Genomic DNA, 27,988 nt, shown 5'->3' with positions numbered 1-27,988 from the left:
TCCAGAGGAGAGGCATCCCCTCAGGAGCCCTGGAGCTCGGAGTCCAGGGAGGGCTGCTTGGTTTCCCGCCGCCGGGCCCAATCCCAGGATTCCACGGGGGAAGTGACACATCAATGGCCTATTAAGGGTCGCTGAGGGAGCGGGAGAAAGAAAGAGGGCCGGCTTTGGTTTGAGGCGGAGCGAGCGGCGCTCATGGAGGAGCCCGACTACTTCGGGGGCGGCAGCGCGGCCGAGTGGGGCGACGACACCGACGGCGGGGCGGTGAGGGCAGGCCCCGGAGGGAAAGGGGCGGAAGGGGCTCCAGGCAGGAGACGCCATTGGGACTAGAAGGAGGGAGGCGCCTTTGGGGCTGCCTTCTCTTTGTTTCTTCCGCTAACCGACCTTTTCCCGCTCCCTTTCCCTCCTTTGGCCACAAAACTGGAGACGTTCCTTTTCCCCTGGAATCACCGCCAATATTAAGACTATTAACCCCAGAAGCTCATTTGCTGCAGCCTCTATTGCATCCATGTAATCCTCTCTATGTTCTGTGCTTGAAGTCCTTCCTGACTGAGAGCCTGACCCAGGGCTTCATTCTCAGGGTTTTTTGCCATGGCTGTCCTCTGAGGCTGAGAGAGTGTGACTCGAGCAAGAGATTGCATCAGGGGAACCTATCCTAGGGTGTTCTTGGCAAGGTTTCTTCATTGCCTGCCCTTGAGGCTGAGAGAGTGTGACTCGACCAAGACGGAGGAAGATAAACTGCACTATATGCCACACTCTGTCTTCTAAGGCCGAAATACCCAGCATGGCGCCGTGGTTCGAGCGTCGGACTCTGGAGACCAGGGTTGTGTCCAGACTGGAGAAATAGCTCAGTTTGGGACCCCTCTAACTCTTTCTGGCTCAAGGCTATGGAATCCTGGGAGTTGGAGTTTGTTGTGGCGCCTTCGTTCCTTAAGCTCTGCTCCGCTCTGATCCCACAACAAACTCCAGCTCCCAGAATTCCATAGCCTTGAGCCAGAACAAGTTAAAGGGGTCCCAAACCAGGTTATTTCTCCAGTCTGGATGCAGCCCAGGGTTCAGATCACATCTGGGCAATGTAAACCCATTAGGTGACCTTAGGCGAGTCACACTCTCTCAGCCTCTGAAGAAACCTGCCAAGAAAACCTAGGGTCACCCCTAAGTCAGAAATGGCTTGGAGGCACACCATAACGACAAAATACCCCCAAAGGCATTTGTCTGACCTTGGAAGCTAAATAGGGTCAGCTGTGGTTAGTACTTGGGTGGGAGACCGCCAACCAAGGCCACCCAAGGCCAGGTTCTGTAGGCTATATTTCAGAGGGAGGAAATAGCAAAACCACCCGCCTCTAGGAATTCCTTGCCTAAGAAAACCCTATGAAATTTGCGTGGTCACCGTAAGTCAGGCAAACTGAAGGCGCAAGATACACATGTGTTGGTCACAATTATGTTGGTGTGTTTTTACAAGTGAAGGCATACACAGAGAGAGAGAGCCATTCAGGTGCTTCCTTTCCTCATCACTCTGTAGAAAATTGGGGAGAAGGATTATATTCAGGGGTAGCCATGTTTGCCCTATAGCAACGTACAGTAACGCCCCGAATCCACAAAACAGGGATCCCTTTATTTGGACAACCAAAATTCACAAAAAACATGATGCAAGCTTTCAAAGCTCCACTGGCTTCTTCATCAGGCAAAGGCATTACAAGATCATACATGAGGAAAAATATATATATATATATATATATATAATGACAATATTAGTTACAGGCTTTATTTTCTCAAGGTGTTGTTGAGTTGTTTCCAGAGGGATTTCGATGCAAGCAGGCCCCTCTTCGTTCTGGCCAAGTGGCACTGGGAACAAAGCATTTAAAAGTCCAGGAGATAAAATTTGAGTCCCATTAGCAATACAAAAAGATTACTTCTTCTGAGATCCTTCTTTTGAGACCTGTGTGGGTTGGGGTAACATGCTTTGATTCTTGCTACTTTGTTTTGGGTTTCTGTGTTCGTTGAGGCATCTAAATGCCAACCATGGGGAAATGCTGTCCTTGCCAACTAATATAAGACAAAAAAAAGTGTGATGGAAAATTTAACAGTTGCATGTAAAAATTAACAATTGCACTTCTTTGCTTTCAAACAGCAAGATGATGATTATGGAGAAGAAGATGATGCTGAAGTTCAGCAGGAGTGTTTGCACAAGTTTTCTACCCGAGATTATATCATGGAGCCATCCATATTTAATACTCTAAAAAGGTGAGTATAGGATAACAGGTGCTGTAGGTGGAAGAGGAGATTGTACAACCTGCAATCATTTGATAGACCTTGTATTTTAAAATCTAAAATCTGAGGCTGTGTAATTCTTTAGGATATGGGTCAAATGGGAATGACTGTATCCTGTTACAGGTATTTCCAGGCAGGTGGCTCTCCAGAAAATGTGATCCAGCTTTTATCAGAGAACTATACTGCTGTAGCCCAGACAGTAAATTTGCTGGCTGAGTGGCTCATTCAGACAGGTATGTTCCCTTGAACTTTTCTTCTGCGACTACTGATTTTCATTTTATATGGTACGGCCAAAAAAAACAAGCCTGGCGATGGCAGTTTTCTTGCTGTTGCCTTTATAGTCGTCATTCTTTATTAATCACTAAGTGGGGAAATACTCTTACTGAAGATGTTGTTTTTAGCATATGAGGATTTAACATTTGAAAATTAGCATTTTGTATATTATTTTAGTTTTTTAGCATTTTGTAGTGCATTTTATCATTTGTTTTTATTGTATATGTTATGCTGTTCTATCCTTTGTAAAAAGAGTGTTATAAATAAACATTATTATTAACATTATCATTATCAATATTATTATTACTGCTCTTTGAGTTACTTTTGATGGAGGCAAGACATAAACCTATGGTTCAGAATTGGCTGCACTTTTAATGAATGAGTTAACTGAGTAGCTAACTTTTTAAAATTTAAATAGAGGCATCACATGAGAGCTGTTGTGCAAAATCAAATCAATGTAAAATGAACATCTTCTGACTGTAATTGCCTCCTAGTTAAATTTAGTAGAGGATGTGTTCTCTTTTCCCATGAGAAATAAACACAGGAAATGTCAAGGAACTGCTTCTTGACAAATGTAGATACATACATCAAATACAGTTCCCTCTTTTTATTACTGCAGGTGTTGAGCCAATTCAAGTCCAGGAGACAGTGGAAAACCATTTAAAAAGCTTGCTTATTAAACATTTTGACCCTCGAAAAGCAGATTCCATTTTCACAGAGGAAGGAGAGGTAATACACATAAGGCAGCTAAATATTATAAATCAGAATCCTTCTTGAAACAACTGCTGACTGAGGTCATCTCAGAGGACTTAAAAGGGCACAGTAGAAATGACAGACTCTCTTCTGGAAACTGCTCTACCTAGATCAACTAATAATATAATAATAATATTTTTATTTATTTATTTCCTGCCTCTTCCCGTAGGATAATAATTTTGTGGCTTCTCAGAATGATGTCTATAGTTTTTCAATGTTCTTGTTGCGTTGTGCTAGAAATGAAATTGACCATGCTGGTTTCTTCAGAGTGTTCAGTGGGACTTTTGCCTCCCATTTTACTGATAGACAACTGATCCTGAGACATATGTATGCATCACTCATTATACACCTGCGTCATCCATTATTTGTTTACAACATGGAGATGAAACATGTATTTGCATAAAGATGCACTAGTCTTTTTCCACAGTTCACATTTTGTTGTTCACTATTATCTCCAGTGCCTTACTGAACTAGCTATGCACAGTAAAATACATTTGTCTTCCTTGTCATAGATTTCATGCTTTTTCTCATATGTAAATTGTTTTATAAGTAACTTGCAAGGTGACTGGTAATGACTTCATAATTGATTAAGTCCTTATAGGCCCCCCCACCGTAAAGGCCGCACAGGCAATGGTTGGCTAACCCGGGGGCATTTGTTGTTATTTTACTTTTTGTATTGTTTTGTAATTTTAATACTGTTTTTTGAATTTCTTCTGTATTTTTAAATGTTGTGAACTGCCCTGATCTTACGGAAGGGCGGTATACAAATAAAACATTTATTTATTATTATTTATGATTATGCATTTGAGCCAGAATCCTTTGTGCAAGGATTCTGCTGTCCCACACAGTTTTCCCTTTTAGTAATTCTGTTCTTCTAAAGACCTTGATTGATTTTCCTTGCTCCTTACTCCATGTCATTCTATTGCTGTCGTTTTTGGCAGACTCCAGCATGGCTTGAACAAATGATAGCGCACACTACATGGCGGGACCTCTTCTACAAACTCGCTGAAGCTCATCCAGATTGCCTCATGCTAAACTTTACTGTCAAGGTAATGTCTTTTGGTTAGCTTGAAAAGCATGACAGTTCCTGACCATTTTCAAGAGCAAAACAATCACTAACATTGTCATGAAGAAATATTTAACTGAAGCAATTTATTGACTTAGGTGTCAGCAAAATAAAGGGAATACTTGCTTCTGTGAAAATGGCACACAGCAGTTTTCACTTAAATCAGATGCTACTGGGGGAGCAGTAATCACTGTGTCACACATTCTTACCAATTTTTGTTTTTGGTTGTGCAAGAATTCTGTGTTTGAAATCCAAGATTTGTATTTCCAAGGAATTGATCCAAGCAAATACCCTCGCATAAGATAAGATACTTTATTCACATTTCCCCCAGGTTTGGTGGGGGGGGGAATTCTTTTGAAAATTTTGGCACTGTTAAAGTTTGGTTTCTATTTTCCACTAGTGCAGTGTAATGGTAAAAAGTGCATATAGATCTTCTAGTGAACCATGACTTGCAGTGTGACTGTTACCTCAGCTGCTGATGCTGTTGTTGCAGCTTATCTCTGATGCTGGGTACCAAGGGGAGATAACCAGCGTATCAACAGCATGTCAGCAGTTAGAAGTTTTTTCTCGAGTACTGCGTACCTCTCTGGCCACCATCTTAGATGGTGGAGAAGAAAATCTGGAGAAGAATTTACCTGAATTTGCTGTAAGTTTTGCTTTTTTGCCCTTTTCAGTAAGAATAGTTGGGGAACCTCTTGCACTGCCAGACATTTCAAGGTTCATGGGAGGTTCCCTCCCATATACACAGCTTTTCCTCATCATGGAGGAAAAAGTCACCTTTTCTGTGAGCTGGGCTTTCATAGGCTGTCCTGTCTTATTCCTACCACTTCCTGGAGAAGCCCTGCACAATTGTTGGTTACATTTCTATCCTGCTATTTCTTTAATAAATTCAAGACAGCATGCATAATTTTCTCCTCACAGCAGCCCTATGAGGTAGTGGAGGCAGAGAAAGTGACTGACCCAACATTATCTAGTGGGTTTCACCATTTCATAGGAACTAGAATTTGGTTTTCAAAAATCTCAACCCAACAGTTTAACTACTGCACAGTACTGGCTCTCTTTTATTTTAAGGAGAACTCAGGGGAAGAGAGAGGGCGATTTCTTGCCCTTCCCCGTAGGCTTTTGTATATGATGGCAATAGTGAGTTACTGCTCATATGTTCTGGTAAAGCTTAAGGCAATGACAAACAGCCCACTCTTCAAATTCATTGCTTGTGCCAGGAAATATATGAGCCAGTGGAAACCACAAATAATGACTTGACTTAAAAGAGCTTTTCTCACTCTTTGCTTAGTTATCAATTGCACAATTTTGATGGTATATCAAAATAAAACATTATTGTTGCTACTCATCGAAAGAGCTGATAATAAGTGTTTCAATGATTTTGCAGAAAATGGTGTGCCATGGTGAACACACGTATCTCTTTGCCCAAGCTATCATGTCCATATTAGCCCAAGAAGAACAAGGTGGATCTGCTGTGCGCAGGATTGCTCAGGAGGTTCAGCGGTTTGCTCACGAGAAGTAAGATTTTACTACATTTTAAAACTGTCCTCCCTGATTTGCTCTCTAGCTATCCTTGCCCTTCGTTCTTGGTTTAGCACATTGCATGCCCACACAAAAGGAACATTTATCATTACACTCTGAGAACAGAACCTAGCCTGAAAAAAAAATACTATGTTCATACTATGTTCATACTACGTTTTTGAAAGTACAATGTGAAACAAGTTAGATACCACATAGGTCTAATCTCTTGATAGTAACTGTTTCAGAAAGGCCAAAACCAGTGTGAAGGGTGTTGTTTTGCAGTCTTAGCAATGTGATTCTGTTTAGTGCTTTTAAACATTTTCATCAAACTTTGGAGATTTTATGGTAATTGTCTTCTACTGTAGTCTATCCAAAGCTATCTATTCTGTAGATTGCTTAAAATGAGCTCTCTTTGTTTATTTTGTCTTTGTTTTGATTTTATCAAGAGGCCATGATGCTAGTCAGATTACTTTAGCACTTGGAACTGCTGCCTCATACCCTCGTGCCTGCCAGGCCCTTGGTGCCATGTTATCAAAAGGAGCTCTGAACCCAGCAGATATCACAGTCCTCTTTAAAATGTTCACCAGCATGGATCCTCCGCCTGTAGAACTGGTTAGTAGCAGCTTTCTATGTTTCTCCTTCAACAGCATCATGGACTGGGTCCCCAGTTCATTAATAATTTATTAACTCTGTACATATTCAAATGGGGAATACAACTTTTCTGTTATCCACAAATTATGTAAATACACTTCCTGCCCTTTCTTGAGGGCAGTGTGCAGCTATTGAAAAATTATTATTATTATTATTATTATTATTATTATCCCACTTAATTTCCTAATAATGGCACTTGGATTGTAGATATAGATGTAAATATAGATGTAGACTCTTCCTATGAAGTTGCATGCTTTTGGCTCTATTTCTCCTAGGATATCTTCATCCTCTCTGGCTTTTGCAAGGGGTATTAGCAATTGTATGGACATTGTGAATATGAGAAGAAATCTCAGACTCACAAGAGGGTTAATCCTAATAGTTGCAAATGTATTCAAAAGATCTGCCTTAATTGTTCAAAGGCTATTTCATGATACTGTCTCAGGATACTCTTATAGCTGACTTGTAAAGTAGGCCAACTGCTCCTCTCATACAGCAGATGAGATGCTAAGATTTGTTTTATATCATCTCATGAATTTGAGGCTGAGGCAACATTTGAACTGGCAATCTCTGGCCTGTAGTTCACACTTTTAAATTATTACATAAACCTGAACTTGCAATGACTTCAAAAGATGCTGAAATGTTTAAACATTTTGTCCTGTTATGTTCTGTGTCATGAGAATATTATGCCCTGGATAATATATGCATGTGTGCGCTTTCAGTCTTCTTATTCTCTGGACCATCATTTTAATAGACTTTCTAATAGTTTGAGGTATATGTTGGCTCTCTTATATCCTGCTTGAGATGCAGTAACAAAAATTAAATTCTATCTAGGCCCACCAGAAATGCCACCTTCCAGCCACTGTCTGAGGTAATTATCCTCAACAGTATCCAGGAGTAGCAAAGTACGGAAGCACCAGCTCAGTTTTCAGTGGCAATGTGATGACCACACTTGCATAATTCACAGAAACAGTTGATTTCTTCCAAATCCTTGGAGGCTCTTTACTTCCAGTACTTGCAATATAAACAAAATATTTACAAGCACTCCTCTTGACTCTCATCAACTTCTGCTGTATTCAAACAAACCACCAATACTCTTCAACCAACACTCCACCATCATCAACCCACTATCTTCATTCCACACATGCATTGGGATTTAGTACATTTATATAAAACATATTAACTAAGGGATGTTACATTCCTATTGTAAGCCTTGCATCATTTCAAGTGCTGTGACTTAACAATCTCAGCCACTTTAGCCATACAAAATATTTTATAACCAGCTTAAAGGAGCATTGCTTTCAACAGTATATTGTATATTTATCTATTTTAAAATAAGAATGTGCTCTCTCTCTCTCTCTCTCTCTCTCATTCTCTTCCCACTTCTCCATACATACACACACATTATACATATATACATATATGTACATGTACACACACACACACAGACAGATTTATATTTTGAGCAGATGAAGGAGGCAAAAGCCAAAATGTTTGCTAATATAATTAAATAGTTCTGTACCTCATTCTGATAAATACATATGTCTATGTATATAGTTTAAGTGATTAATTGCATCCTTCTGGGATCCAGAACAAACCTGTCAGAAGTGCTGCTTGTTGACTTGGTCTTTTGAATTTTGTGGTTCATAGTCTTAACAGGAGGCTCCTTAATAAAATCTGCCCATTAAATGCCTTCTTTTTTTTAATTCTTTCTTTAAATATAGTTTTTCAGAAGTTCACTCTTGCCATGTTTCCCCCCCTGCAGATCAGAGTTCCTGCTTTCCTGGATCTCTTCATGCTGTCATTGTTTAAGCCTGGTGCTAAGATCAATCAGGACCATAAACATAAATATATCCATATTTTGGCTTACGCAGCTAGTGTTGTGGAAACATGGAAAAAGGTAAATTAAATGGAGTTGTTCTGCTACTTCAGGATTGCTCCAAAACTGGTGCATCAAAATAAGAGAAGGGGTGAGTCAGATTACAGTCTGTCATCATTTAGAAAAAAAAATTAAAAGCTTGACTCCTGTCTTTCTAAAAATGGTAATGCTTGTGAAGCTTTGGCTTCTTTAAATTCTAACTTAATGATACCACTTAAACTGAAATATGAAAAATGAAATATGACAATATAAAAAGCATTATTAGATTTTTTGAAAAGGTGGCAAAATGATGATATGTACTGTGCACCAGTTGTAAACAGCAAAGCATTCATGACTCTTCTCGTCTCTGAAATCATATTTTATCTCTTAGAACAAGAGGGTAAGCATAAATAAAGATGAGCTCAAATCCACTTCAAAAGCAGTTGAAACTGTTCACAATCTCTGCTGTAATGAGAATAAAGGAGCTTCTGAACTTGTAGCAGAGCTGAGTACCCTCTACCAGTGCATCAGGTATGCACCTCCATATATTTTGAACTCATTTGTTTAAACATAAAACTTGTATTAAAATGTGTTAAGGAAACATATTTTCAGAGGGGTGCAGTTTTTCTTCTGCATTTAATGTTTTCATCAGACTGTTTCTTTCACATCAGCATTCATAAGAGGAGACTGGGCTGAGAAATATGAAGAGCCAGTTTAGTGCCAAAAAACATGAGAATCCAGTAGCTATTTCAGAGGCTTGATGGTCTGACTTCTAAAATTACATATGAAGCGAGCAACTTTCTAGCTCTTAGGGTAGCAAAGGAAAACCCTGTATGTGCGGCATTGCTTGTAAAAGCTTCAAAACTTTTGAGATAATGGTGGGAGCATTGCATTGGTGATCAACGACTAGGTACCTCCTCTCTCAATATGACCCATGTAGCTTACCAGGCATTGGTCTCAGGTACAGTGCACCCGTGCCATATTTTGAAATTTACATATTGAGGCATGTGTTAACTGTCTGATGCACCTCCTTCCCATCCCTTTTTATGGTTTGGTATTATTGATAACTTATTTAGGGTTTTCCAGATTTGGCTGCTGTCTCATTATCAGAAGAGGCAACATCAGACTGTTAAAAATGTACCTGCCTAAGTGGACAGTAGAGAAGTCTTGGTAGACATTCAGGTCTGGAAACTTCCAACTGACAACAGATGATAGGATTCTACTCTAAACTTCATGTTGTACATTCATTCCTTGTATCTTTAGGTTTCCAGTAGTAGCAATGGGCGTACTGAAATGGGTTGACTGGACAGTGTCAGAGCCTCGATACTTCCAGCTTCAGACTGATCACACTCCAGTGCACTTGGCATTACTGGATGAGGTAAGACCAAAGCTCTCTGTAGTTTTGATACATTAAGGTCAAAAATGAATTTGGTCCAAAAAAAACAAAGATGAAGTCTATTACCTATCTAATTAATTTTGTTTCTGCTAATCCAAAGAAAGGGGTGGTTCACATTTTTGGCAAGAGTGCAGGATATGTGTCTCTCTAGATGATGTTTGTCTGCAACTTATATCAATGCTAGACAGTCTAATGAAAGTTGAAGACTCATGGAAATTGTCTGGAGTCCCTGGGATTCCCCAATTCTGCTTCTTTCTTTCCCCTGCCCCACATTTCTTTTCTTGCTCTTTATTGTGCCTGTCATAGAGACATGCTCAAAAGAAACAGCTCACAAATGTAGCATGCAAATTCCATTTCAAGGACTAACCATTAAGTGTATTGGAATGTGTTAGGTTTTGTCTATGGAGGCATCCATCATCATGAGGTGGTAGGATGGACTGCACCATATCAGATTACAGGTGATAAGTTCTCATTTTTGAATGGTCTCCTGTGTTTAGGAAAGCTCTATAAATGGGAAACCAATACATCATATCAAAGAGCTGAGACAATAGTCTTTCTCCCTTATCATCTGTTAAATTTATTGCAGATTAGGTTTAGATCCATTTGCAGTCCCAGCTAAAGTAGTCCAGTTGAATCAGATAGTAAATAGACTGAAATAAATCCCACATAGGGGCCATCATGACAAACTGGAAAAAACAGAAAGCCCCAGGGAACTCCAAACACTTACACAGATTTATTATTCCTACTCTCTCTTTCAGTTTAAATTAGTCCAGTATTTCCTGAAATGAAATGTACCTCTCCATAGTTGGCTAGCTGGCTGCGTTATCCTGGCTAAAATGACCACTGCCAAGAAACATGAGAGATCAAGGAAGGGAGAGGACTGCTAGCAATAAATGAAAAGGATCCTAAAACATAACCAAAGTGATAAAGCACTTTAACATTTTTATTATAACTCCTGAATAATAATTAAGAAGGATTTAAAGTGGTGACAAACTGCACTATTTCTGCAGTGCAGATACAGCCCCTGTCTCTGTAGTTAAGCATTTCAGATTGGATGTTTGCCATAACAGGAAATTCTTGATGGTAATTGCCTTTGTTAATCAACTTTAGAACACAGGGATGAGTAGCAGCAATATGTGGTGTGGGTTTTAAAAGCATGGTATGAAAACATTTGTCTCTTCTTGACCCTGTTTATGTGTTAATAGAAATGCAGGTGATCTTACATATTTACCTTTTTGTTTGTAGATCAGTACATGTCATCAGCTGCTTCATCCTCTTGTCCTGCAGCTTCTTGTCAAACTCTTTGAGACAGAACACTCTCAGCTTGATGTCATGGAGCAGGTGATGAAACTTACCTTTCTTTTTCACTTCTGCATTAAAAATGCAAGTGGCTGGATGAGGAGTGGGGAAAATGCAGCTTGTGGGCCACCATCTCTCTCTCTCTCTCTCTCTCTCTCTCTCATTATTTTAGGGTGAAAATCACCTACGAATTGTATCCAAAAGCTCCCCAAATGCATGTAGATGTGTAACATACTCAGAACACACACACACACACCGTCCCTCTGTTGTGTGCATTCAAGTCATTTCTGATTTGCTGCACTCCTAAGGCAAATCTGTCATAGGGTTTTCTTGGCAAGATTGCTTGCCCCGTGTCACCCAGTGAATTTCCATGGCTGAAAGGGGATTTGAACGCTGGTCTCCAGAGTCATAGTCCAATGCTCAAACCTCTACACCATGCTGGCTTTCCCACCCACCCTCTTTCCAATACACTTGTTTCCTCCATTTCCCTTCCAAAATGACAGTAGAAAGTAATGTTACTTCTGATCACCATTTTGGAGGGAAACCAATGAAAATAAGGTATTAGTGGCATGTTGGGATTTTAATGCAGCCTGTGAAGCAGTCAGGGGAGAATAAATGTCTGCCATACAGTAGCCCACCCCCATGGCTAGATTCCTATTGTGATTTTGTCAATTTATAGATCTCCAGCTTTAGATTATTTAGATTACACCTTCCATTATTCCTCACCAGTGGCCATAACGGCTGGGGTTGATGGGAGCTGGGAGTCCCATATCTGGAGGACAACATATTCTGGGTTAGAGGAGACATAGGCTAAGGTCCTGTTTAACAATACTGAGCACAAGCTCCTGCTGTACTTATGCATACAGAGTGTAAGTGATGATGGAGGTTAGACAATGTATCTGGTAGGCTGCCAGCCATTCCAGAGTCCAGTCCAGTCCTGAGGTGGGGTGTTGGAGTTCTTGCCTCCCCATAATTTTCTGGTGGTTGAATGCGGAACAGTTTGCATGAAGGATTATTAAATTATAAGGATTATTAAATTATAGCTGCCAGAATAATCAGTAGTTATACCAGTGTAATGCCCCAAAATTATTCCAGCCATGGAAGTTAAGATTTATGAATTGCTGTGATCCTAATCAGGTAATTGGAATACCATTGTTCAGTCAGAATGTCTCCTGAGATTCATACGCTTGAAACAAAAATGAGTGGTTGTTGCATGTCCTCCCAAAGAAAGAGTAAAGGCAAACATCTCAAAGTGACTTCATGTTCCTCTAACCAGAGGGGGGGGGGGACACAAAACAAAACAGAAGCAACTGGCAGCTCTTTTCTTGTCCAGAGCAAAGGAAAAGCCAGAATGGTGATGCCCAACCATAAGAAAATATAGCTCCTCTTGAGACCTACATATCCCAACAGTACCTGGAAGCTTCTTCACCCGTGGTGCTTCATTTCATGGTGTGAATCAGACCAAAGACAAAAAGTGCTGAAATATATGGGTCATTTTATAAGGCAGTTATTTTCTTTTTAATATAAATCTACTATTTGAACCTTCCACCTAAACATTAGGGATACATTTTTCACAATAAGAGCTGTTCAACAGCGGGATAGACTACCTTGGAAAGTGGTGGACTCTTCATTGAAGGTTTTTTTAAAGATTGGACAGCCACCTCTCAGAGCTGCATTAATTGTGGATTTCTGCACGGGCTGGGCTTTTCACTACATAAAAGGAGACAAAAATCAAATGGTGCCGCCGAGAAGGATTTGGATTCTTTGATCATGGGCTGCGGTTCCATGAGGAGGGACTTCTTGCAACAGACGTGTTGCATCTCACGCCAGTTGGAAGAAATGTTTTTGCCAACAGTCTCAAGAACTCGATCAGGAGAGCTTTAAACTGAGTTCCGAGGGGAAGGGAGACAATATTAAGGAAGGCGAAAGGGATGGCAAAAATAGTCAAACTGACATAGAGGAAACAAGGCAAACAGTGCAAGGACCCAACAGTGGGAGGCAAAAAAACTTGCACAGGCAGCAAGTAAAAGGGAACCATGGTCTGCGATGTCTCTACACTAATGCACAGAGCATGGGAAATAAGCAAGATGAACTCGAACTCCTAGTACAACAAAGCAAATATGATATAATAGGCATCACTGAAACCTGGTGGGATGAGTCTCATGATTGGAATGTGGAAATAGAGGGGTATAACCTTATTAAGAGAAATAGGCCAAACAGGAAAGGAGGAGGAATAGCACTATATGTCAGAGATATTTACACCAGTGAAGAGATCCTGGACATCAATCATGGAAGCCAGGTGGAGAGCATCTGGATAAGAATCAAAGGGGAGGGAAACAACAAGGGTGTTATGGTGGGAGTCTACTACAGACCCCCAAGTCAGACTGAGGAATTGGATGATATCTTTCTAGAACAGATGACCACACAGTCAGAAAAGAGAGATGTAGTAGTGATGGGCGATTTCAACTATCCTGATATTTGCTGGAAGTCAAACTCAGCAAAATCCTCAAGGTCTAGCAAATTCCTCACTTGCCTGGAAGACAATTTCATGGTCCAAAAGGTGGAAGAGGCAACAAGGGGATCAGTTATTTTAGATCTGATCCTAACCAACAAGGATGACTTGGTTAATGGGGTGCAAGTGGTGGGATCATTAGGTGGAAGTGACCATGTTCTCCTGGAGTTTGTAATACAGTGGAAAGGAGAAGCCAGGCATAGTCAGACACGCATCCTAGACTTTAGGAGAGCGGATTTCAGTAAACTTAGAGAAGTATTGAGGGCGATTCCATGGTCAGAAATACTAAAAGATAAAGGAGTTCAGGACGGATGGGACTTTCTCAAAAGGGAGATACTGAAGGCACAGTTTCAAACAGTTCCAGTGAGAAAGAAAAACGGGAGGTGTCTCAAGAAACCAGGATGGATGACTAAGGAACTTTCAACCGAGCTAAGTTTTAAACGGAACATGTATAAGAAATGGAAAAAGGGGGAAATCACGAAAAAGGAATTCAAAGAAATAGCAGGCATGTGTAGGGGTAAAGTCAGAAAAGCTAAAGCGCAGAATGAACTCAGGCTTGCTAGAGAGGTTAAGAACAATAAAAAGGGCTTTTTTGGCTATGTCCGCTGCAAGAGGAAGAAGAAGGAAACGGTAGGGCCACTGCGTGGAGAAGATGGCAAAATGCTAACAGGAGATAGAGAAAAGGCAGAATTACTCAACACCTTCTTTGCCTCAGTCTTCTCAGAAAAGGCAAAGGGTGCTCAACCTGAGGATAATGGAGCAGAGGATAGAATTGGGGAATTTCAGCACAGAATAAGTAAAGAGATAGTAGAGGAACACCTTGTTAATCTAAATGAATTTAAGTCTCCGGGACCAGATGAACTCCATCCAAGGGTATTAAAAGAACTGGCAAAACTAATATCGGAGCCATTGGCAATCATATTTGAAAACTCCTGGAGAACAGGAGAGATCCCAGCAGACTGGCGAAGGGCAAACGTTGTCCCCATCTTCAAAAAGGGGAAAAAAGAGGATCCCAACAATTATCGTCCAGTTAGTCTGACATCAGTTCTAGGAAAGATTCTGGAGCAGATCATTAAACAGAGAGTCTGTGAACATCTAGAAGGCAATGCCATAATCACAAAAAGTCAACATGGGTTTCAGAGAAACAAGTCATGCCAGATCTCTTTCTTTGACAAAATTACCAGCTTGGTAGATGAAGGGAATGCTGTGGATATAGTATATCTTGATTTCAGTAAGGCCTTTGACAAGGTTTCCCATGACATTCTTGCAAACAAGCTTGTAAAATGTGGGCTAGACAAAGGAACTGTTAAATGGATATGTAATTGGTTGACCGGCCGAACCCAAAGGGTGCTCAACAATGGCACCTTTTCATCCTGGAGAGAAGTGACCAGTGGGGTCCCACAGGGCTCTGTCCTGGGCCCAGTGTTATTCAACATCTTTATCAATGACCTGGATGACAGAATTGGGAGCATACTTATCAAATTTGCAGATGACACCAAATTAGGGGGAATAGCTAATACCCCAGAGGACAGGATCAAGATTCAAAATGACCTGAATAGACTAGAAAGCTGGGCCAAAGCTAACAAAATGAAATTCAACACAGAGAAATGTAAGGTATTGCACTTAGGGCGGAAAAATAAAATGCACAGATATAGGATGGGTGACACCTGGCTGAATGAAACTACGTGTGAAAGGGATCTAGGAGTCCAAGTAGACCACAAGTTGAACATGAGTGAACAGTGTGATGCGGCAGCTAAAAAGGCCAATGCTATTTTAGGCTGCATCAATAGAAGTATAGTGTCTAGATCAAGAGAAGTAATAGTGCCACTGTATTCTGCTTTGGTTAGGCCCCACCTAGAATATTGTGTCCAGTTCTGGGCGCCACAATTCAGAAAGAACATTGAGAAACTGGAGCGTGTCCAAAGGAGGGCGACAAAAATGGTGAAGGGTCTGGAAACCATGCCCTATGAGGAACGACTTAGGGAGCTGGGGATGTTTAGCCTAGAGAAAAGAAGGTTAAGAGGTGATATGATAGCCCTGTTTAAATATTTGAAAGGATGTCATATTGAGGAGGGAGCAAGCTTGTTTTCTGCTGCTCCAGAGAACAGGACCCGGAACAATGGATGCAAACTACAGGAAAAGAGATTCCACCTGAACATTAGGAGGAACTTCCTGACAGTAAGGGCTGTTCAACAGTGGAATGCACTTCCTCGGAAGGTGATAGAGTCTCCTTCCTTAGAGGTCTTTAAACAGAGGCTGGATGGCCATCTGTCAGGGATGCTTTGATTTGGATTTCCTGCATGGCAGGGGGTTGGACTGAGTGGCCCTAGTGGTCTCTTCCAACTCTATGATTCTATGATTCTATGAAAATCACCTTGGAGACAAAAATCACCTGAAACTTGTTTTTCAAAAGGGAAAATTTGGGGGCCAGAAAAGGGGTTGTGAATTCATTTGGACCACACTTTTCATACCTTTGGGCTATATGGCTTTCATAGTCCTTTCCTATGGGACTATGGGTTATGCATCTATGAGTTCTTGGGAGAAAATTAAGAAATTTCTGTTGTATCATCATCCTAACATGTTGCTTTGGCAAAAACATGGCTAACACCATTTAACAAGCTGGGCATCAAACATACTGTCTTCTTTTCTGTCCTTTCAGCTGGAACTGAAAAAGACCCTCCTGGACAGGATGGTACACTTGCTAAGCCGAGGATACGTCCTTCCAGTGGTTGGCTATATCCGCAAGTGCCTGGAAAAGCTGGATACAGACATTTCTCTGATCAGATACTTTGTGACTGAGGTTAGTAAGTACCTGAATCTCAGGAGCCTAAAAAACTGGGTTTATTCAGATTAATTTTCTAAAGTTCATTAGATGGAGACCGTTAAAAATTGTGTCTTGGTCATTTGGTTATATCTTCCATTTGGTTATATCTCCCAAGTATTCTAACTTAAAATGGCTTACTGCCATCTCTAACTCAACTTAGTAAATAGCAAAGAGTAAAAGTAAATAACAGTATCCAAATTTAAAACCATCCACCCACTAAAAGCTCCAGAAAATAAAACTGTGTTACTTGGTATGTAAACAAGAAGGTATTTTGGGGCCAAGTGGATAATTTTGCGGAGAAATTCTGTTCATGGCCAAAAAATGCCCTTTACTTAGTTACTGACATATAATCTCAGAAGTTGGTGCACTTGCAGAAGGGCTTCTAAACACAATCTTTGAAAAGCAGACAGGCATATATGAGTGTTAATGATCCTGCAACTGTCCAGGTCCAAAGCCCTTTAGCATGGTATAGGTTAAAAACTCATAATTTTGAATTGAACCTGCAAAGTGGAAGCGGGTGAAGGTCTACTCATACTGAGAAAAGATTGGCATGTATAAGTTCACAGCAGACGTATTAATCATATGGAACTTTTGAATGGTTTTTGAAAGTTGACCCCTATTCAACACATTACTGTAATATGCTCTCCACATTACCAGAACATCAGTAATTGGCAGCATTAAATATATCAGCTGGTGTCAAACTTATGTTGTGATCCTGTCTGTTGGCATAACTACATTTGCATAGTTGAGTAAAGCTGCAACAACACTGCAGAAATAATCCAGTTTGGCACTACTTTCACTGTCATGGCTCCATACTATGGAATTCTGGGATCTTGAGTTTTGTGACATATTTAGCCTTCTCTGTCAGAGACTTCTGGTGCCACAACAAACTACAATTCTTAGAATTCCATAGCATTGAGACATGGCAGTTAAACTCATGTCAATTATTTCTGCAGCATGGATGCAGCCAAAGGGCAAAATACTGTAGGGTAAATTGGCCATAGGTGGCAGGATGACAAAAGTCATTTTTGTTAAGAGATAAAACTGCTCTGCCGGCTCCAAGGATGCTTGGGAGCTGGTTGGGCATTTTTTGGTAACAGAGATAACTTTCTCTTCTGTTTTTCCACTGCTGTTGGGCACTGCTCCAAAAAGTGCTTTACATTGCCATAACAGCACTAGGCCAGCCTAGATCATCATGAAGCTGAAAAACAGGTTTTTTAATATCTTGCTGTTGTATTTTGCTCCATTGAGCAGGGAATAGTCCTTGAATCAGAAGCACATCAAAAATAAATTAAATTTAAAAATTATTGAAGTGACAGAGAAAATGGTGAAAAGCAATAAAGAATATAAACTGGTGAATAATATAGCCTACGGTGGTAGTTATAGTTGCTGTTATAGCATAACTTAAGAAATTGTAATGTGGCAACAAATAAAAATAATAACCACATCAAAGAATAAGCACAAAGCAAGGCACAATTTTTCAAATACAAAATAACTATACATCTCCTAAAATATTCTCCAGCCCCACTACCATAAGAGAAAATTTTTAGATAAATGTTATTGCTGAAGACTAAATACAGTGTGCTAAGGCAAAATATAAAATGTCTAAGGTGTACATGAAGAAGAAAGAAAACCAGAAAAATGGAACAGCTAAAAATACAAGGAATCATTGACAAAGTATCTGTTAAATTTGTCTCATCCAGCTAAGTTCCAGTAACTTATTTATCCTTAGTAAATCCTGTGCAAGCCTAATCACAATCAGATAGTAAACATAAGATTCCAAGAACAAAATGCAAAGCACATATGTACCTGACTTTAGGTGTAGAGTGTCCCTCAACAGAATTTGGTCACAAAGATTTAAAAAAATTATGGAAACCTAAAGGTGTAGAAAGATTACCTCTGTGCATAAGTATAGCAGAAGCATATGGCAAAGATTACCTCCAAACTATTTAAGATGTTTTTCCAAATAAGAATGAGGAAAAACCCAGGAGATAATTTCAGCAAAAATCAGCAAAATATGTTTTACATTCTTTGTTCCAAGAGAAGTCTAGTAAACTCCAGAACAAAATGAGGATCTGTAAAACAGCAAAGCAAGGAGCAGGAGGAGACTTTGGACTCTTCCCAATGTTAATAATCCCAGTTTCACTCATAATATTTCTACAGTTCCATTGGTTTTTCAGCAAGTTCCATTGATTCTTCCATTCTACCCTTCCATTGGTTCTTCCCCATTTCTAATTTAGTGTATGAATCATTAAAAGGGTTTCAGAAGCAAATGTAGTTATGAAAAGCAAACAGCAAATCCGAAGGAAACAGACATTGATTAAAAATTAATTTTTTAATGAATTTAAATACACCACCTCTGTTAGGCCTTTAATTTTTTTTACAGGCTTATAATAAAGGAACAAAATCCTATTACTTACCTATAAAGGCATTAAAATTTATCCTTTTCAAAACACAAGCACACAAACACTAAATGTTACCTGAAAACATTGGGAAATGAATGGTTACTGTTAATGACTTAGAAGTAAATGTTATTTTGAACTCAAGTCATTAATATTATTTGATAAAAAGAATGTAAGGCAATACATAAAAACATAGCTATAATCTGAAGCATGTAAAAACCCATTATTTTACTTTTGTCTGTCTCTTTGTCATTTCAGAACCATCAAGGTAATTGAGATGTAAGCTCCAAGGTCCAAAACACACTGCAAAAATAATCCAGTTTGAGACCACTTTAACTGCCCTGGCTCAGTGCTAGAGAATCCTGGGAATTGTGTTTTATTGTGGCCCCAGATCTCTTTGACAGAGAAAGCTAAATGTCTCACAAACCTACAGTTCCCAGAAGTCTATAACATTGAGCCATGGTAGTTAATGCAATCTCAAACTAGATTTCTGCAATGTGTTTTGTACCTTAGTTTCAAGGGTAATTTTAACTAGGAGGAAACCTTGAAGGCTGCACAATGCAGGTGTCCTATCTTCAAATTCATTAGTCTATCTGAAGGAGCAATCCACAGTTCCATGTTTCATCCTCAAGAGCAGACTGACCTCTGATTACGTTCAGCCTAGCTATAAAGAACCAAAGTTTTCTTGAACTAGAGTCTCAATCCAGGGGAAATGATCAACCTTTAAGCCTTATGTAGAGAGATCTTGTAGCACCATTGAGACTAACTGGGGAAAAAAAGTTGGCAGCATGAGCTTTCGTAGATTACAAAAGCTCATGCTGCCAACTTCTTTCTTTCAGCTGGGACCAGTACAGCCCGGCACTAAAAGATGCCTTCTAGGTGGCTGCAAGCAGCTTGGGGGCATACCGTGTATACACCACATGCTCCCATGATGCCCTGAAGGCACCCAGCCAGCTTCTGCGCATCTTTGGAGCATGGCAGTTACCAGCCATAAGCCCCCAACACACTGGGAAGCTACTGCATGACCATGGAAACGCTGCCAAAGGTGGCTTTTCCATGGCCGAAAAAGCGGTTGAAAACTGCTCCTTTTTCAGCTGGTGCTGCAACAGATCGGAGCCACAGCATGTGGCTGTCACAGCCCCATCCGTCTTCGGGTGGGAAGGCTCCATGTGACCTCATCCAGGCTGTCTTTTTCGGCCCTTAGACTCAAAGCTGCTACAAGATCTTTCTACATACTGATACTACAGACTAACATGGTTATATCTTTGAATTCTGCCACTTTAAAGGCTTAATTCGTTATGACTTAATTCTAGCTGTACTTGTGTCCTTCTGATAGACTTTCCATGACCAACTGCATAACACACAGTAGAGACAGAAGACTGGACTAAAGAGGCACTAGTTTTATCCAGTTTCTCATATGTTATTGTTCTCATCTAAAATTGAGCCCAAATTTACCAAATTGTTTTCTGAAGAATCCCAGTGCATTTCAAGTCTCTGTTCATTATCATGGAAATAGATTTTATAGAAAGATAAACTTCCTTGAGCTAAATAATTCTCTAATTAATTAATTAATTAATTTGGAAGGACATTTATATATCAATAACATCAGTAATTGCACAGATTATTAAATCACATAATCCCCTGATAGTTTTGCTTTGTTAGGTGGACAGATAAATCCCATAAATAGTACGGGATCTGCTAATTCCAGCTGGGATTTTTGCATGCCTCAAGTTGAAGGAGTAATGTTTGCTCCACTTTGAAAGCATACTATGTAAAATTTGGAAGATTGCAGAGATGACTAAGTTAACATAGTATATTTGTTTAAGAGATAGTAGACAAAATATTGTCTGTTCCTGGATCCCTTCATTGAATTCATGAGGGCCAGATACAATTTGGACATTATAACTTTTTTCTTGATTTAAACGCAAGGTGAAACTGTATATTTTCATCCTGTATTGTATACATTTTCATTGTCTAGAGTTATATTAGTAGCTTTTTTCGGTCAGAATTAGATTGGATAATGGTGATGCATGCATTTTCTGCATGAATACCATATTTAAATAGCATGTTTTTTACATTTAAAAAACTGACTTCTTTTCAGCTCATCTCTCAAACAGTTGATCTTTCCTTCTGTTATGATGAAGCAAAGGCCAAAATGCATTTGAATTTTGAAATAAATCTTTTTGCTGACATTTCTGATTGTTACATTTTCACTTTACTTCATGGTTACAGGCCTAGACAGCATTTCTCTGTTGGCAGGAACATCAAGTTGTTTGTCTTCTGCTTATTATGTCTTTGTATATATATCACAAATATATATGGTTGTAAAACTGTGAGTTGTTTCCTTTTGACTGATCTCGGGGGCCGGGGCAGGATGAACTAACCAGTGTCTTTATTGTGGTATCTTAAATCCTGCTAAGCCATGTTCTTTTTGCCATCTAACATCTCTTTAGGTACTGGATGTGATTGCTCCTCCATATACCTCTGATTTTGTGCAGCTTTTTCTTCCAATGCTGGAGAATGACAGCATTGCAGGCACTATTAAGGCAGAAGGCGAACATGATCCTGTTACAGAATTCATAGGTAAACTCTTTCCCACACAATTTTTGTCTTGGGCATTTCAATTTACTCAGTCATCTCCAAGCCTAAGAAGTTGCATCAACTGAAGGCTTCTGAACACAGTTGATTGGATAACACTATGTTTCAGTATGTCACCACTCCATGGTCTTAGCCTTGGAGAACACAATGCAGGAGTATAGAATTCATCAGCATGCACCACATATCAGATATCTTGAACTACTGTCAACTATACCAACCATAGATAGCCTACAGTTACATTTCAGGAGTTGAAACAAGAAAGTGACTCTTGGTGTGTTAAAACACAAATGTTCTATGGTGCAAATATTTTTAGATGGCCAACTGCATCACATATGTATAGGCCAGAATCCCATCAGTGATATACATGACATAACCATCTATAAACCAGTGCATAAGGAGGTATTCAGTACCTGTTCACACAAAACCACCCACATACAATCTCAGCTTGGTGCCAACATCTGCTATGGCCTATCTGAGGCTGGTCTGGGGAAATACTGGAGACATTCTCCTGGGTGAAAGCAGAAGCCCAGATTTCAGTGATTATACAGGTAGAGAGCAATGTTGTGTGTATGTCTGGATGGGGAGGGAAATGTCATTCTTTTTCAACATGAAATAAATTTATGGATGAACATGTATGATCTGTTTCTACTTTTAGTTTGGATCACTGTGTTAAAATAAATAAGACTTGGTCACACTGGTTGTCTAATGGACCAACCTGTTTTGTTTTTGTTTTGTTTCAAGCTCACTGTAAATCAAATTTCATTGTGGTCAATTGAAAGAGAGAAAATATACCACCTGCTGATCCCATGGATTATCCTTCCTTTGTGTACTACAGAAGAGAATAACACAAACAGCTTTGAAAAAGGAAAAAACAGTTTACTGGTTGATGCTTCAAGTGACTCAGGAACTTCACACTGATGTGTTTTCAAATTTAATTTTACTTTTCTTGGATGTTGTTATTTTCATTACTTTTTCTGAATTTATTGGATTGTGAACTCAAAACACCTAGGACAGAGCAACGTGAAAGCTGAAGGGTGTTGCTTCTAACTTCAGGTGACCTGTCATAGTTGTCTGGAAGAATAAAATGAATGCAATGGAACAGCTAGAGGTGATACTCCTGACAGTGTTGGCTGGGATAATTCATTACTTCAAGATGTGGTAATTGGTGTTCTGTTTCCCAGAGAGAAAGATCCACTGCATTACCATTATCCTGTACACACAAGTAATTTTTGTAACTGGAAAAGTGATACAAAAATCTCAAATTGTTTATTGTTTCATGATAATCCTGTAAACATCTGTTATGGCATGATTGACAAGATTGGTTGTAGCTCTCCCTCATCACCAGTTGTAAAATGTCTTTATGTCAAGTCTAATTTTGGAAATCAAGGCAATAGTAATCCTATTAATGACATGGTTTGGAAAATAGCATGAATTGTCAGTTGCTGAGTAGTTGCAGGACTCTTGGTTTTCACTGCATTCCAGAAAAACATTGTGGACCTGGACCCCATGTTCACAAATTCATGTCTTTTTGCAACCTTTATATATTTGAGTACTGCATATGTTAATGTATTATCACATGTTCTTTGCAGCCCCTATCGAAGAATCTGTCTTTGTTGTTCTTTAATGCCATTTTTTAAACTGTCAATGGTAAGTTGTATTACTGTGTGAAAATACAGTTAAATTTCTTTGACTGCATAGCAGCCACTTAGAAGTATACAGTATAATGTTTCTTAATACACCTTTGTCATTACCTGCGTAGGATGAAAAACAATACGATATATGAGAGCCTGTAATTTTTAATAAATTATCTTTTGGGTAACGAATGTATCTTGATTTTGTAACTTTAACAGTCAAAGTGTGGGGTAGGTCATGACAATAAGAAAACTAGATGCTGAAGTCAGTTGAGACACATTGAGGGAGTCATGCCTTTTTATCCCATTTCTTGAGGGACCTCAGTGGGATGATGCTGCCTTCATGGCTGCTTCAGTGTCTCCCTATAAGCGTCTAGTCCAGTGTGGCTGAGTGATCCTTTGGCCTAATCCAGTTCTGATGTTCTTGGCTCGGAATACAGACCTAGTGGACCACATTTGTTCCACCAGTTTGCAGCCTGCATTGGTTTGTTCTGTGATATAAGAAATTAGACAGTAGATATTGAAATCAACAATGAGGGTGGTACCAGGAGTGTTACCCTGTGTGGGGCTTGTAGAGCCTCCACTGATAGTTGCAATGTATATTTAATTAATTTGGGGAATGTTTAGCCTGGCATTGTGAGGGGTAACACATGCAGGAATGGAGCACCAGCTATACTAGAGATTCCAGGCAACTATATGAATTTTTATTAGAAGAAACATAAAATAACACACGTACTAAAGTAACTCACTCTCTCACACAACATATAGAGCTAACTGAATACAGAAACGTGAAAGGGGATAGTGGAGTTTGAGGGTTGGATAAGGGGATATATCTTGAAGAGATGATTCAGAAGCGGCTGAAACCACAAGGCTTGAGTAAGCAGACAGGAATGGACAAAGCAGTGGTGACTCAGATTGAAGCCTGAGGACAACAGTCACTGTGCAAGAAGGGGAACAGAATGCAACAAAAAGGCTAAGTTTGGGGGTGCTATGTATATCTATAAACCAACCACACTACACAGGTTCAGTGGAAAACCAAAAGTTTGATTGCCCCTCAACAGAACCTGGAAAAGGTTTCCAAAATAAGGAGGTTTGTTTTGGTACTTGGAAGATGAGAGAGATTGAAGTTAATGGACTTTGCAACACCTGGACAAGATCTGGAATTCCCAGGAATGAGAGGGCAAGAGATGAAGAGGGGGATCCCAGTCTTGTTTGATCTGACAACTCCTCTTGGATTTTTGGTTTCTGTCAGAAATGCAGTGTGTGTGGTGGTTCTCTTCCTGCAGCTCTTCCATCCCTATGCCTTTCCACAGGGCTGCTAAGTGTCATTCACACTACCTATTCCAGTGCTACGTATGCTATCACAGCCACATCTGTGCATGCAGGCACCTACTGTTATACCTAATTACAGTCAGCCCTCCACGTTTGCGAATTTGATCATTTGCGGATTTGATTAATATGCTTTCTCTAAGAATCTCTAGGTCCTCCAGCACAACTCTCCTGGAAATTGACCATAGAGTTGTTCCAGAGGTCTTGGGACCACTCTAGCCTAGTTGGATTAATAAATATATTAGGAGACGTTTGGATGCTTTCAGGAGTTACTGGAGTTTGTTTCTTTTTGTCACAATCCAATGTATCTTAACAGTGAGTCTAGAGGGGATGGCAAGTTCTGCCAGAATCCTCTGCCAGAGTGTAAATGGGTTTCTATTCAGTTGATCATTGGGAACTGGGAGGTAATTTTCTAAGCATAACTAGAACAGGAATGCATGGGATCCCCTCTTCTCAAAGACAGCTGTCATTCTCTTGCACCATAACTTGGGGGACACTGTGAATGATGGGTCTCTTGGCATTCAGTGGTCCAGCCTCTGCTAAGAGGTATCTTTGGGGACCCTTAATACATCTAAGTGCAGAATATATAGGGTTACACTGAGCATACACACCCGTCTTTTGATGATTTCACTCCTTCCAGCTAACTTGCCCTTTCCAAATCAGGAGGCAAGGGAGTGGCAAGACAAGAGTGGAGGGGTGGAATCGGTGCCCCAGTTGAGCCCAAGAGTTTTGCACGGAAGCAATTTGTAAACACCTTCATCCTTTGGCTCAAGAGAGCCTAGCAGCAGAGGCAGAGATGGAAATTGGGAAGCACTGAACAGTAGCAGCAGGAAGAGCCCATGCATGGTCATTGGGATCGCATGGTGGTGCCATCATTGACTAGGGACTTTTGGGAGGCAAGTGTCATTAAATCGGCATTAAATCCCATCAATATCACGCACAACGGGTTGATTTTTACACACCATCGCCATTATAGCACCATTATCCTGTGAATAAAGCTGCGAAAGCACGATTTTCCTGTGAATAAAAAGTGGCCAATTTTGCCACTTTATTCACGGGATAATGGGATAATTGCAATGTCATATGAAAACCCATATTGCATGGGAACGAATGCTGATTTAATGACACTTGCCTCCCATCTGATAAAGCCCGAAGTTTTTAAAAGTTAACAAAAATGTGTCACTTTTGTTTAACTTTTAACACAGCTGTTCATAATATAAAGCTTGATGGATTGTAATATTCTTGTTTTATTATACTGCTTTCACTGTAACTCTTCTGCATTTTAAAATGGGTTCACAAAGGAAATAACATTCCTTCCAGCAATGATACACAGTACACACATTCAAAGAACAGGGTTACCTTCTCCTTCCTTTCCCCATGTACCCATGAAAATCAACCTTAGGAAGCTGGAAGTCCCTTGGAAATGGTATGGGTTATAGTAAGATGGGCTGCAGATAAAATGGGAATTTGGAGACATCCTCCCCCACCATAAGGCCACCCACAAGAGACAAAGCTGGGATCCAAGCCATGGAGATCTATTAATGACAGGTTAATAAAGTGTGATTGGGATATAAGATGGAAAAGAGAAAAAGGAGAGGGAGAAGGAGACATGGGTTAGTAGTTGTAAAGTGCGGAAAGAATGAAATGACAAGGAAGAAAGATTTGAGTTTGAGAAGGCATGGGAAGTTTAGTTTAGGGAAGTGAGTTTGGAAAATTGTAAATATGAGAGAATTGGATAGGAAATGTAGCAAGATGGCAACAAAGAAATTTGCAGGACTATCATAATATAAATATGCTATGGTGTGAGTGGAATAGCGGTTAACTTTTATACGTGTTGTTACATGTTTATATGTATCTCTTTAGGTTTTTATATGTGTATAAATGTTTAATAAAATTTTAAAAAGTAATGAAAGCATTCTAACATAAAATGAAAAGTTTGTGAAACAACTTTTAGCTCATTCTTTTTTTGCAGTGTTATATAGGTTTGGGAGATTGTTTTTTTTCCTTACATTTGTATGCCGCCTTTCCCCCAGAAGGGACCCAAGGCAGCTCACAGATAAAAACATTTTTTAAAAAATTACAATAAAAATTAAAACTGTCAAGATCTTATAAAAACAGTATAAAATTACATCAAAATATACAAAAATTAAAAGGCACAACTAAAACACACATAGTCCGTAAAAACCAACCTGGCATGATCACAGTCACTGCTTCATTTTCGCAGGGGATCCATTCTGGACCTCCCTGCAAAAATGGAAATTCACGTATGTGCTAAGCTCCATTGGCTTGAATGGAGGAGTGCTCTTGTGGGCAACTGCCAGTCTGTGCCATGGGTGCACAGCCTATTGTTTCCCCTCATTTCACACTCACGTATATGTGAGGGGCACAGATCTCAAGTCCGCAAAAATTGAGGGGTGACTGTATATGTTGAATGCCTATTTAAATAAAATCGTTTTAGCTTGCCAACAAAAGGCAAGCAGGGAGGGAGCCAGACTAGCCTCCCATGTGGAAGAGCCTTCCAGAGGATGGAAGCAGCCTCTCTAGTGCCCTGACCAAGCAATAGTGGTGGGATTGAGAGAGAGCCTTTCCTTGAAGATCTTAGTGTTCTGGCAGGTTCATATGGACAGATAACGGTTCTTCAAATAATCTGGTTAGTTAGGGTCTGGGGACCCCAAGGGGTACATTACCCCCCCCCCCAATCCCAGTCCATGTAGCCTATGGATTGCTCAATGCTCTGCTGCATGTGGGAACAAGCACAAGGACAGATCATATATAGCTGCCAAGGAGCTGGTGCTGACCTGGACTGTCCAGGACTGTGGGATGCTCTGGTTGTGATTCATGTAACTGACTCAGTTTACATTTTGCCAGTCCCAGCTTTTGGGTAGTTTTGACATGCAGAAATATTTATGTGGATAAGGCAAGGGAGGGGTGCTGAGAAGAGCAAGTTAATAGTTTCCACATGATGAATGAGGAAATCATTCTGGAACTAAACAAACTCTTCCTCTGGTTCATATGTCTTCATCTTTGATTCCACTGCAGCCAGTTCTTGCAGCTGCTTCTCATGTTGTTGTTGTTTTTGTCAAAAGCACCAAGCTGTGTTGGCCAGACAGTAAAAAAACAACACCAAACAGTGATATCTGTATTGGGAAAGCCAAAATGCATAACATACGTGTTGCAAGATTTCGAAGCTGTACTGGACGACTGGCATCTGCATCAGAGAAAGCATTAAAGACCACAGAGGAGAAAAAAACCTGGAGACGTTAATCCTAGGCCTGTATTTTGCTGTTGTTGTTCTTGGTTCAGATGATATGGAGGGGTATTACTTGCAGGCTGGCACCTCCTCCTTCTGGCCCTGTGGATACTGGGAGAGAACACCCACCATTCATTTTCTGGTCAGCAGGTTAACTGTGGTTGTTCAGGGCACAATGCCTTCCTCTGCTGTGGGATAAAACTCCCTTCTGAAATAGAGGGGTGTTTCATAAGCAAGTGCTGAAGATGGGAGGCAGCCAGGCAAGAAAAAGATGGGTTGGGCATAATACCTTCTGTGCTGTTTTGTTGTTCTTATGAACTGCCCTTGAGCTGAGCCTGACCCATGGCAGCCCATGAATGA

At 40.1% G+C, this 27,988-nt stretch overlaps 1 protein-coding gene across 3 annotated transcripts; it reads left to right on the top strand.

Moving 5' to 3' along the window:
* LOC149315603 (negative elongation factor D) lies at positions 1–23,237 on the top strand. Of its 3 annotated transcripts, none has more exons than XM_089513719.1 (15): positions 1–261; positions 2,129–2,241; positions 2,392–2,501; positions 3,161–3,270; positions 4,236–4,343; positions 4,854–5,006; positions 5,748–5,878; positions 6,328–6,493; positions 8,295–8,429; positions 8,779–8,918; positions 9,651–9,765; positions 11,029–11,124; positions 16,254–16,394; positions 21,274–21,403; positions 22,160–23,237. In XM_089513719.1, the coding sequence occupies exons 1-15, from the start codon at positions 193–195 to the stop codon at positions 22,192–22,194; spliced, it is 1,752 nt and encodes a 583-aa protein (XP_089369845.1). In that variant the 5' UTR covers positions 1–192; the 3' UTR covers positions 22,195–23,237. The 3 variants fall into 3 exon arrangements, with proteins under 3 accessions (XP_089369845.1, XP_089369847.1, XP_089369846.1); XM_089513721.1 differs by lacking the exon at positions 1–261 and adding an exon at positions 560–1,388; XM_089513720.1 differs by lacking the exon at positions 1–261 and adding an exon at positions 560–1,492.
* The last annotated feature ends 4,751 nt before the right edge of the window (positions 23,238–27,988 follow it).

This window comes from Sceloporus occidentalis, unplaced genomic scaffold (assembly GCF_023333645.1).
Source record: "Sceloporus occidentalis isolate IW3139 unplaced genomic scaffold, rSceOcc1.0.p SCAF_3, whole genome shotgun sequence".
NCBI classification, from domain to species: domain Eukaryota; kingdom Metazoa; phylum Chordata; class Lepidosauria; order Squamata; family Phrynosomatidae; genus Sceloporus; species Sceloporus occidentalis.
The sequence above is the reverse complement of the archived record's forward strand: the minus strand, read 5'-3'. Positions and strand labels throughout refer to the sequence as shown.

Bases quoted from the DNA above. Each gene is read 5' to 3' on its own strand.
- LOC149315603 (XM_089513719.1), top strand. From the start codon at position 193: ATGGAGGAGCCCGACTACTTCGGGGGCGGCAGCGCGGCCGAGTGGGGC. The intron at 4,344-4,853 runs GTAATGTCTTTT...CTGTTGTTGCAG, and splicing joins TGCTAAACTTTACTGTCAAG to CTTATCTCTGATGCTGGGTA. The intron at 5,879-6,327 runs GTAAGATTTTAC...GATTTTATCAAG, and splicing joins CAGCGGTTTGCTCACGAGAA to AGGCCATGATGCTAGTCAGA.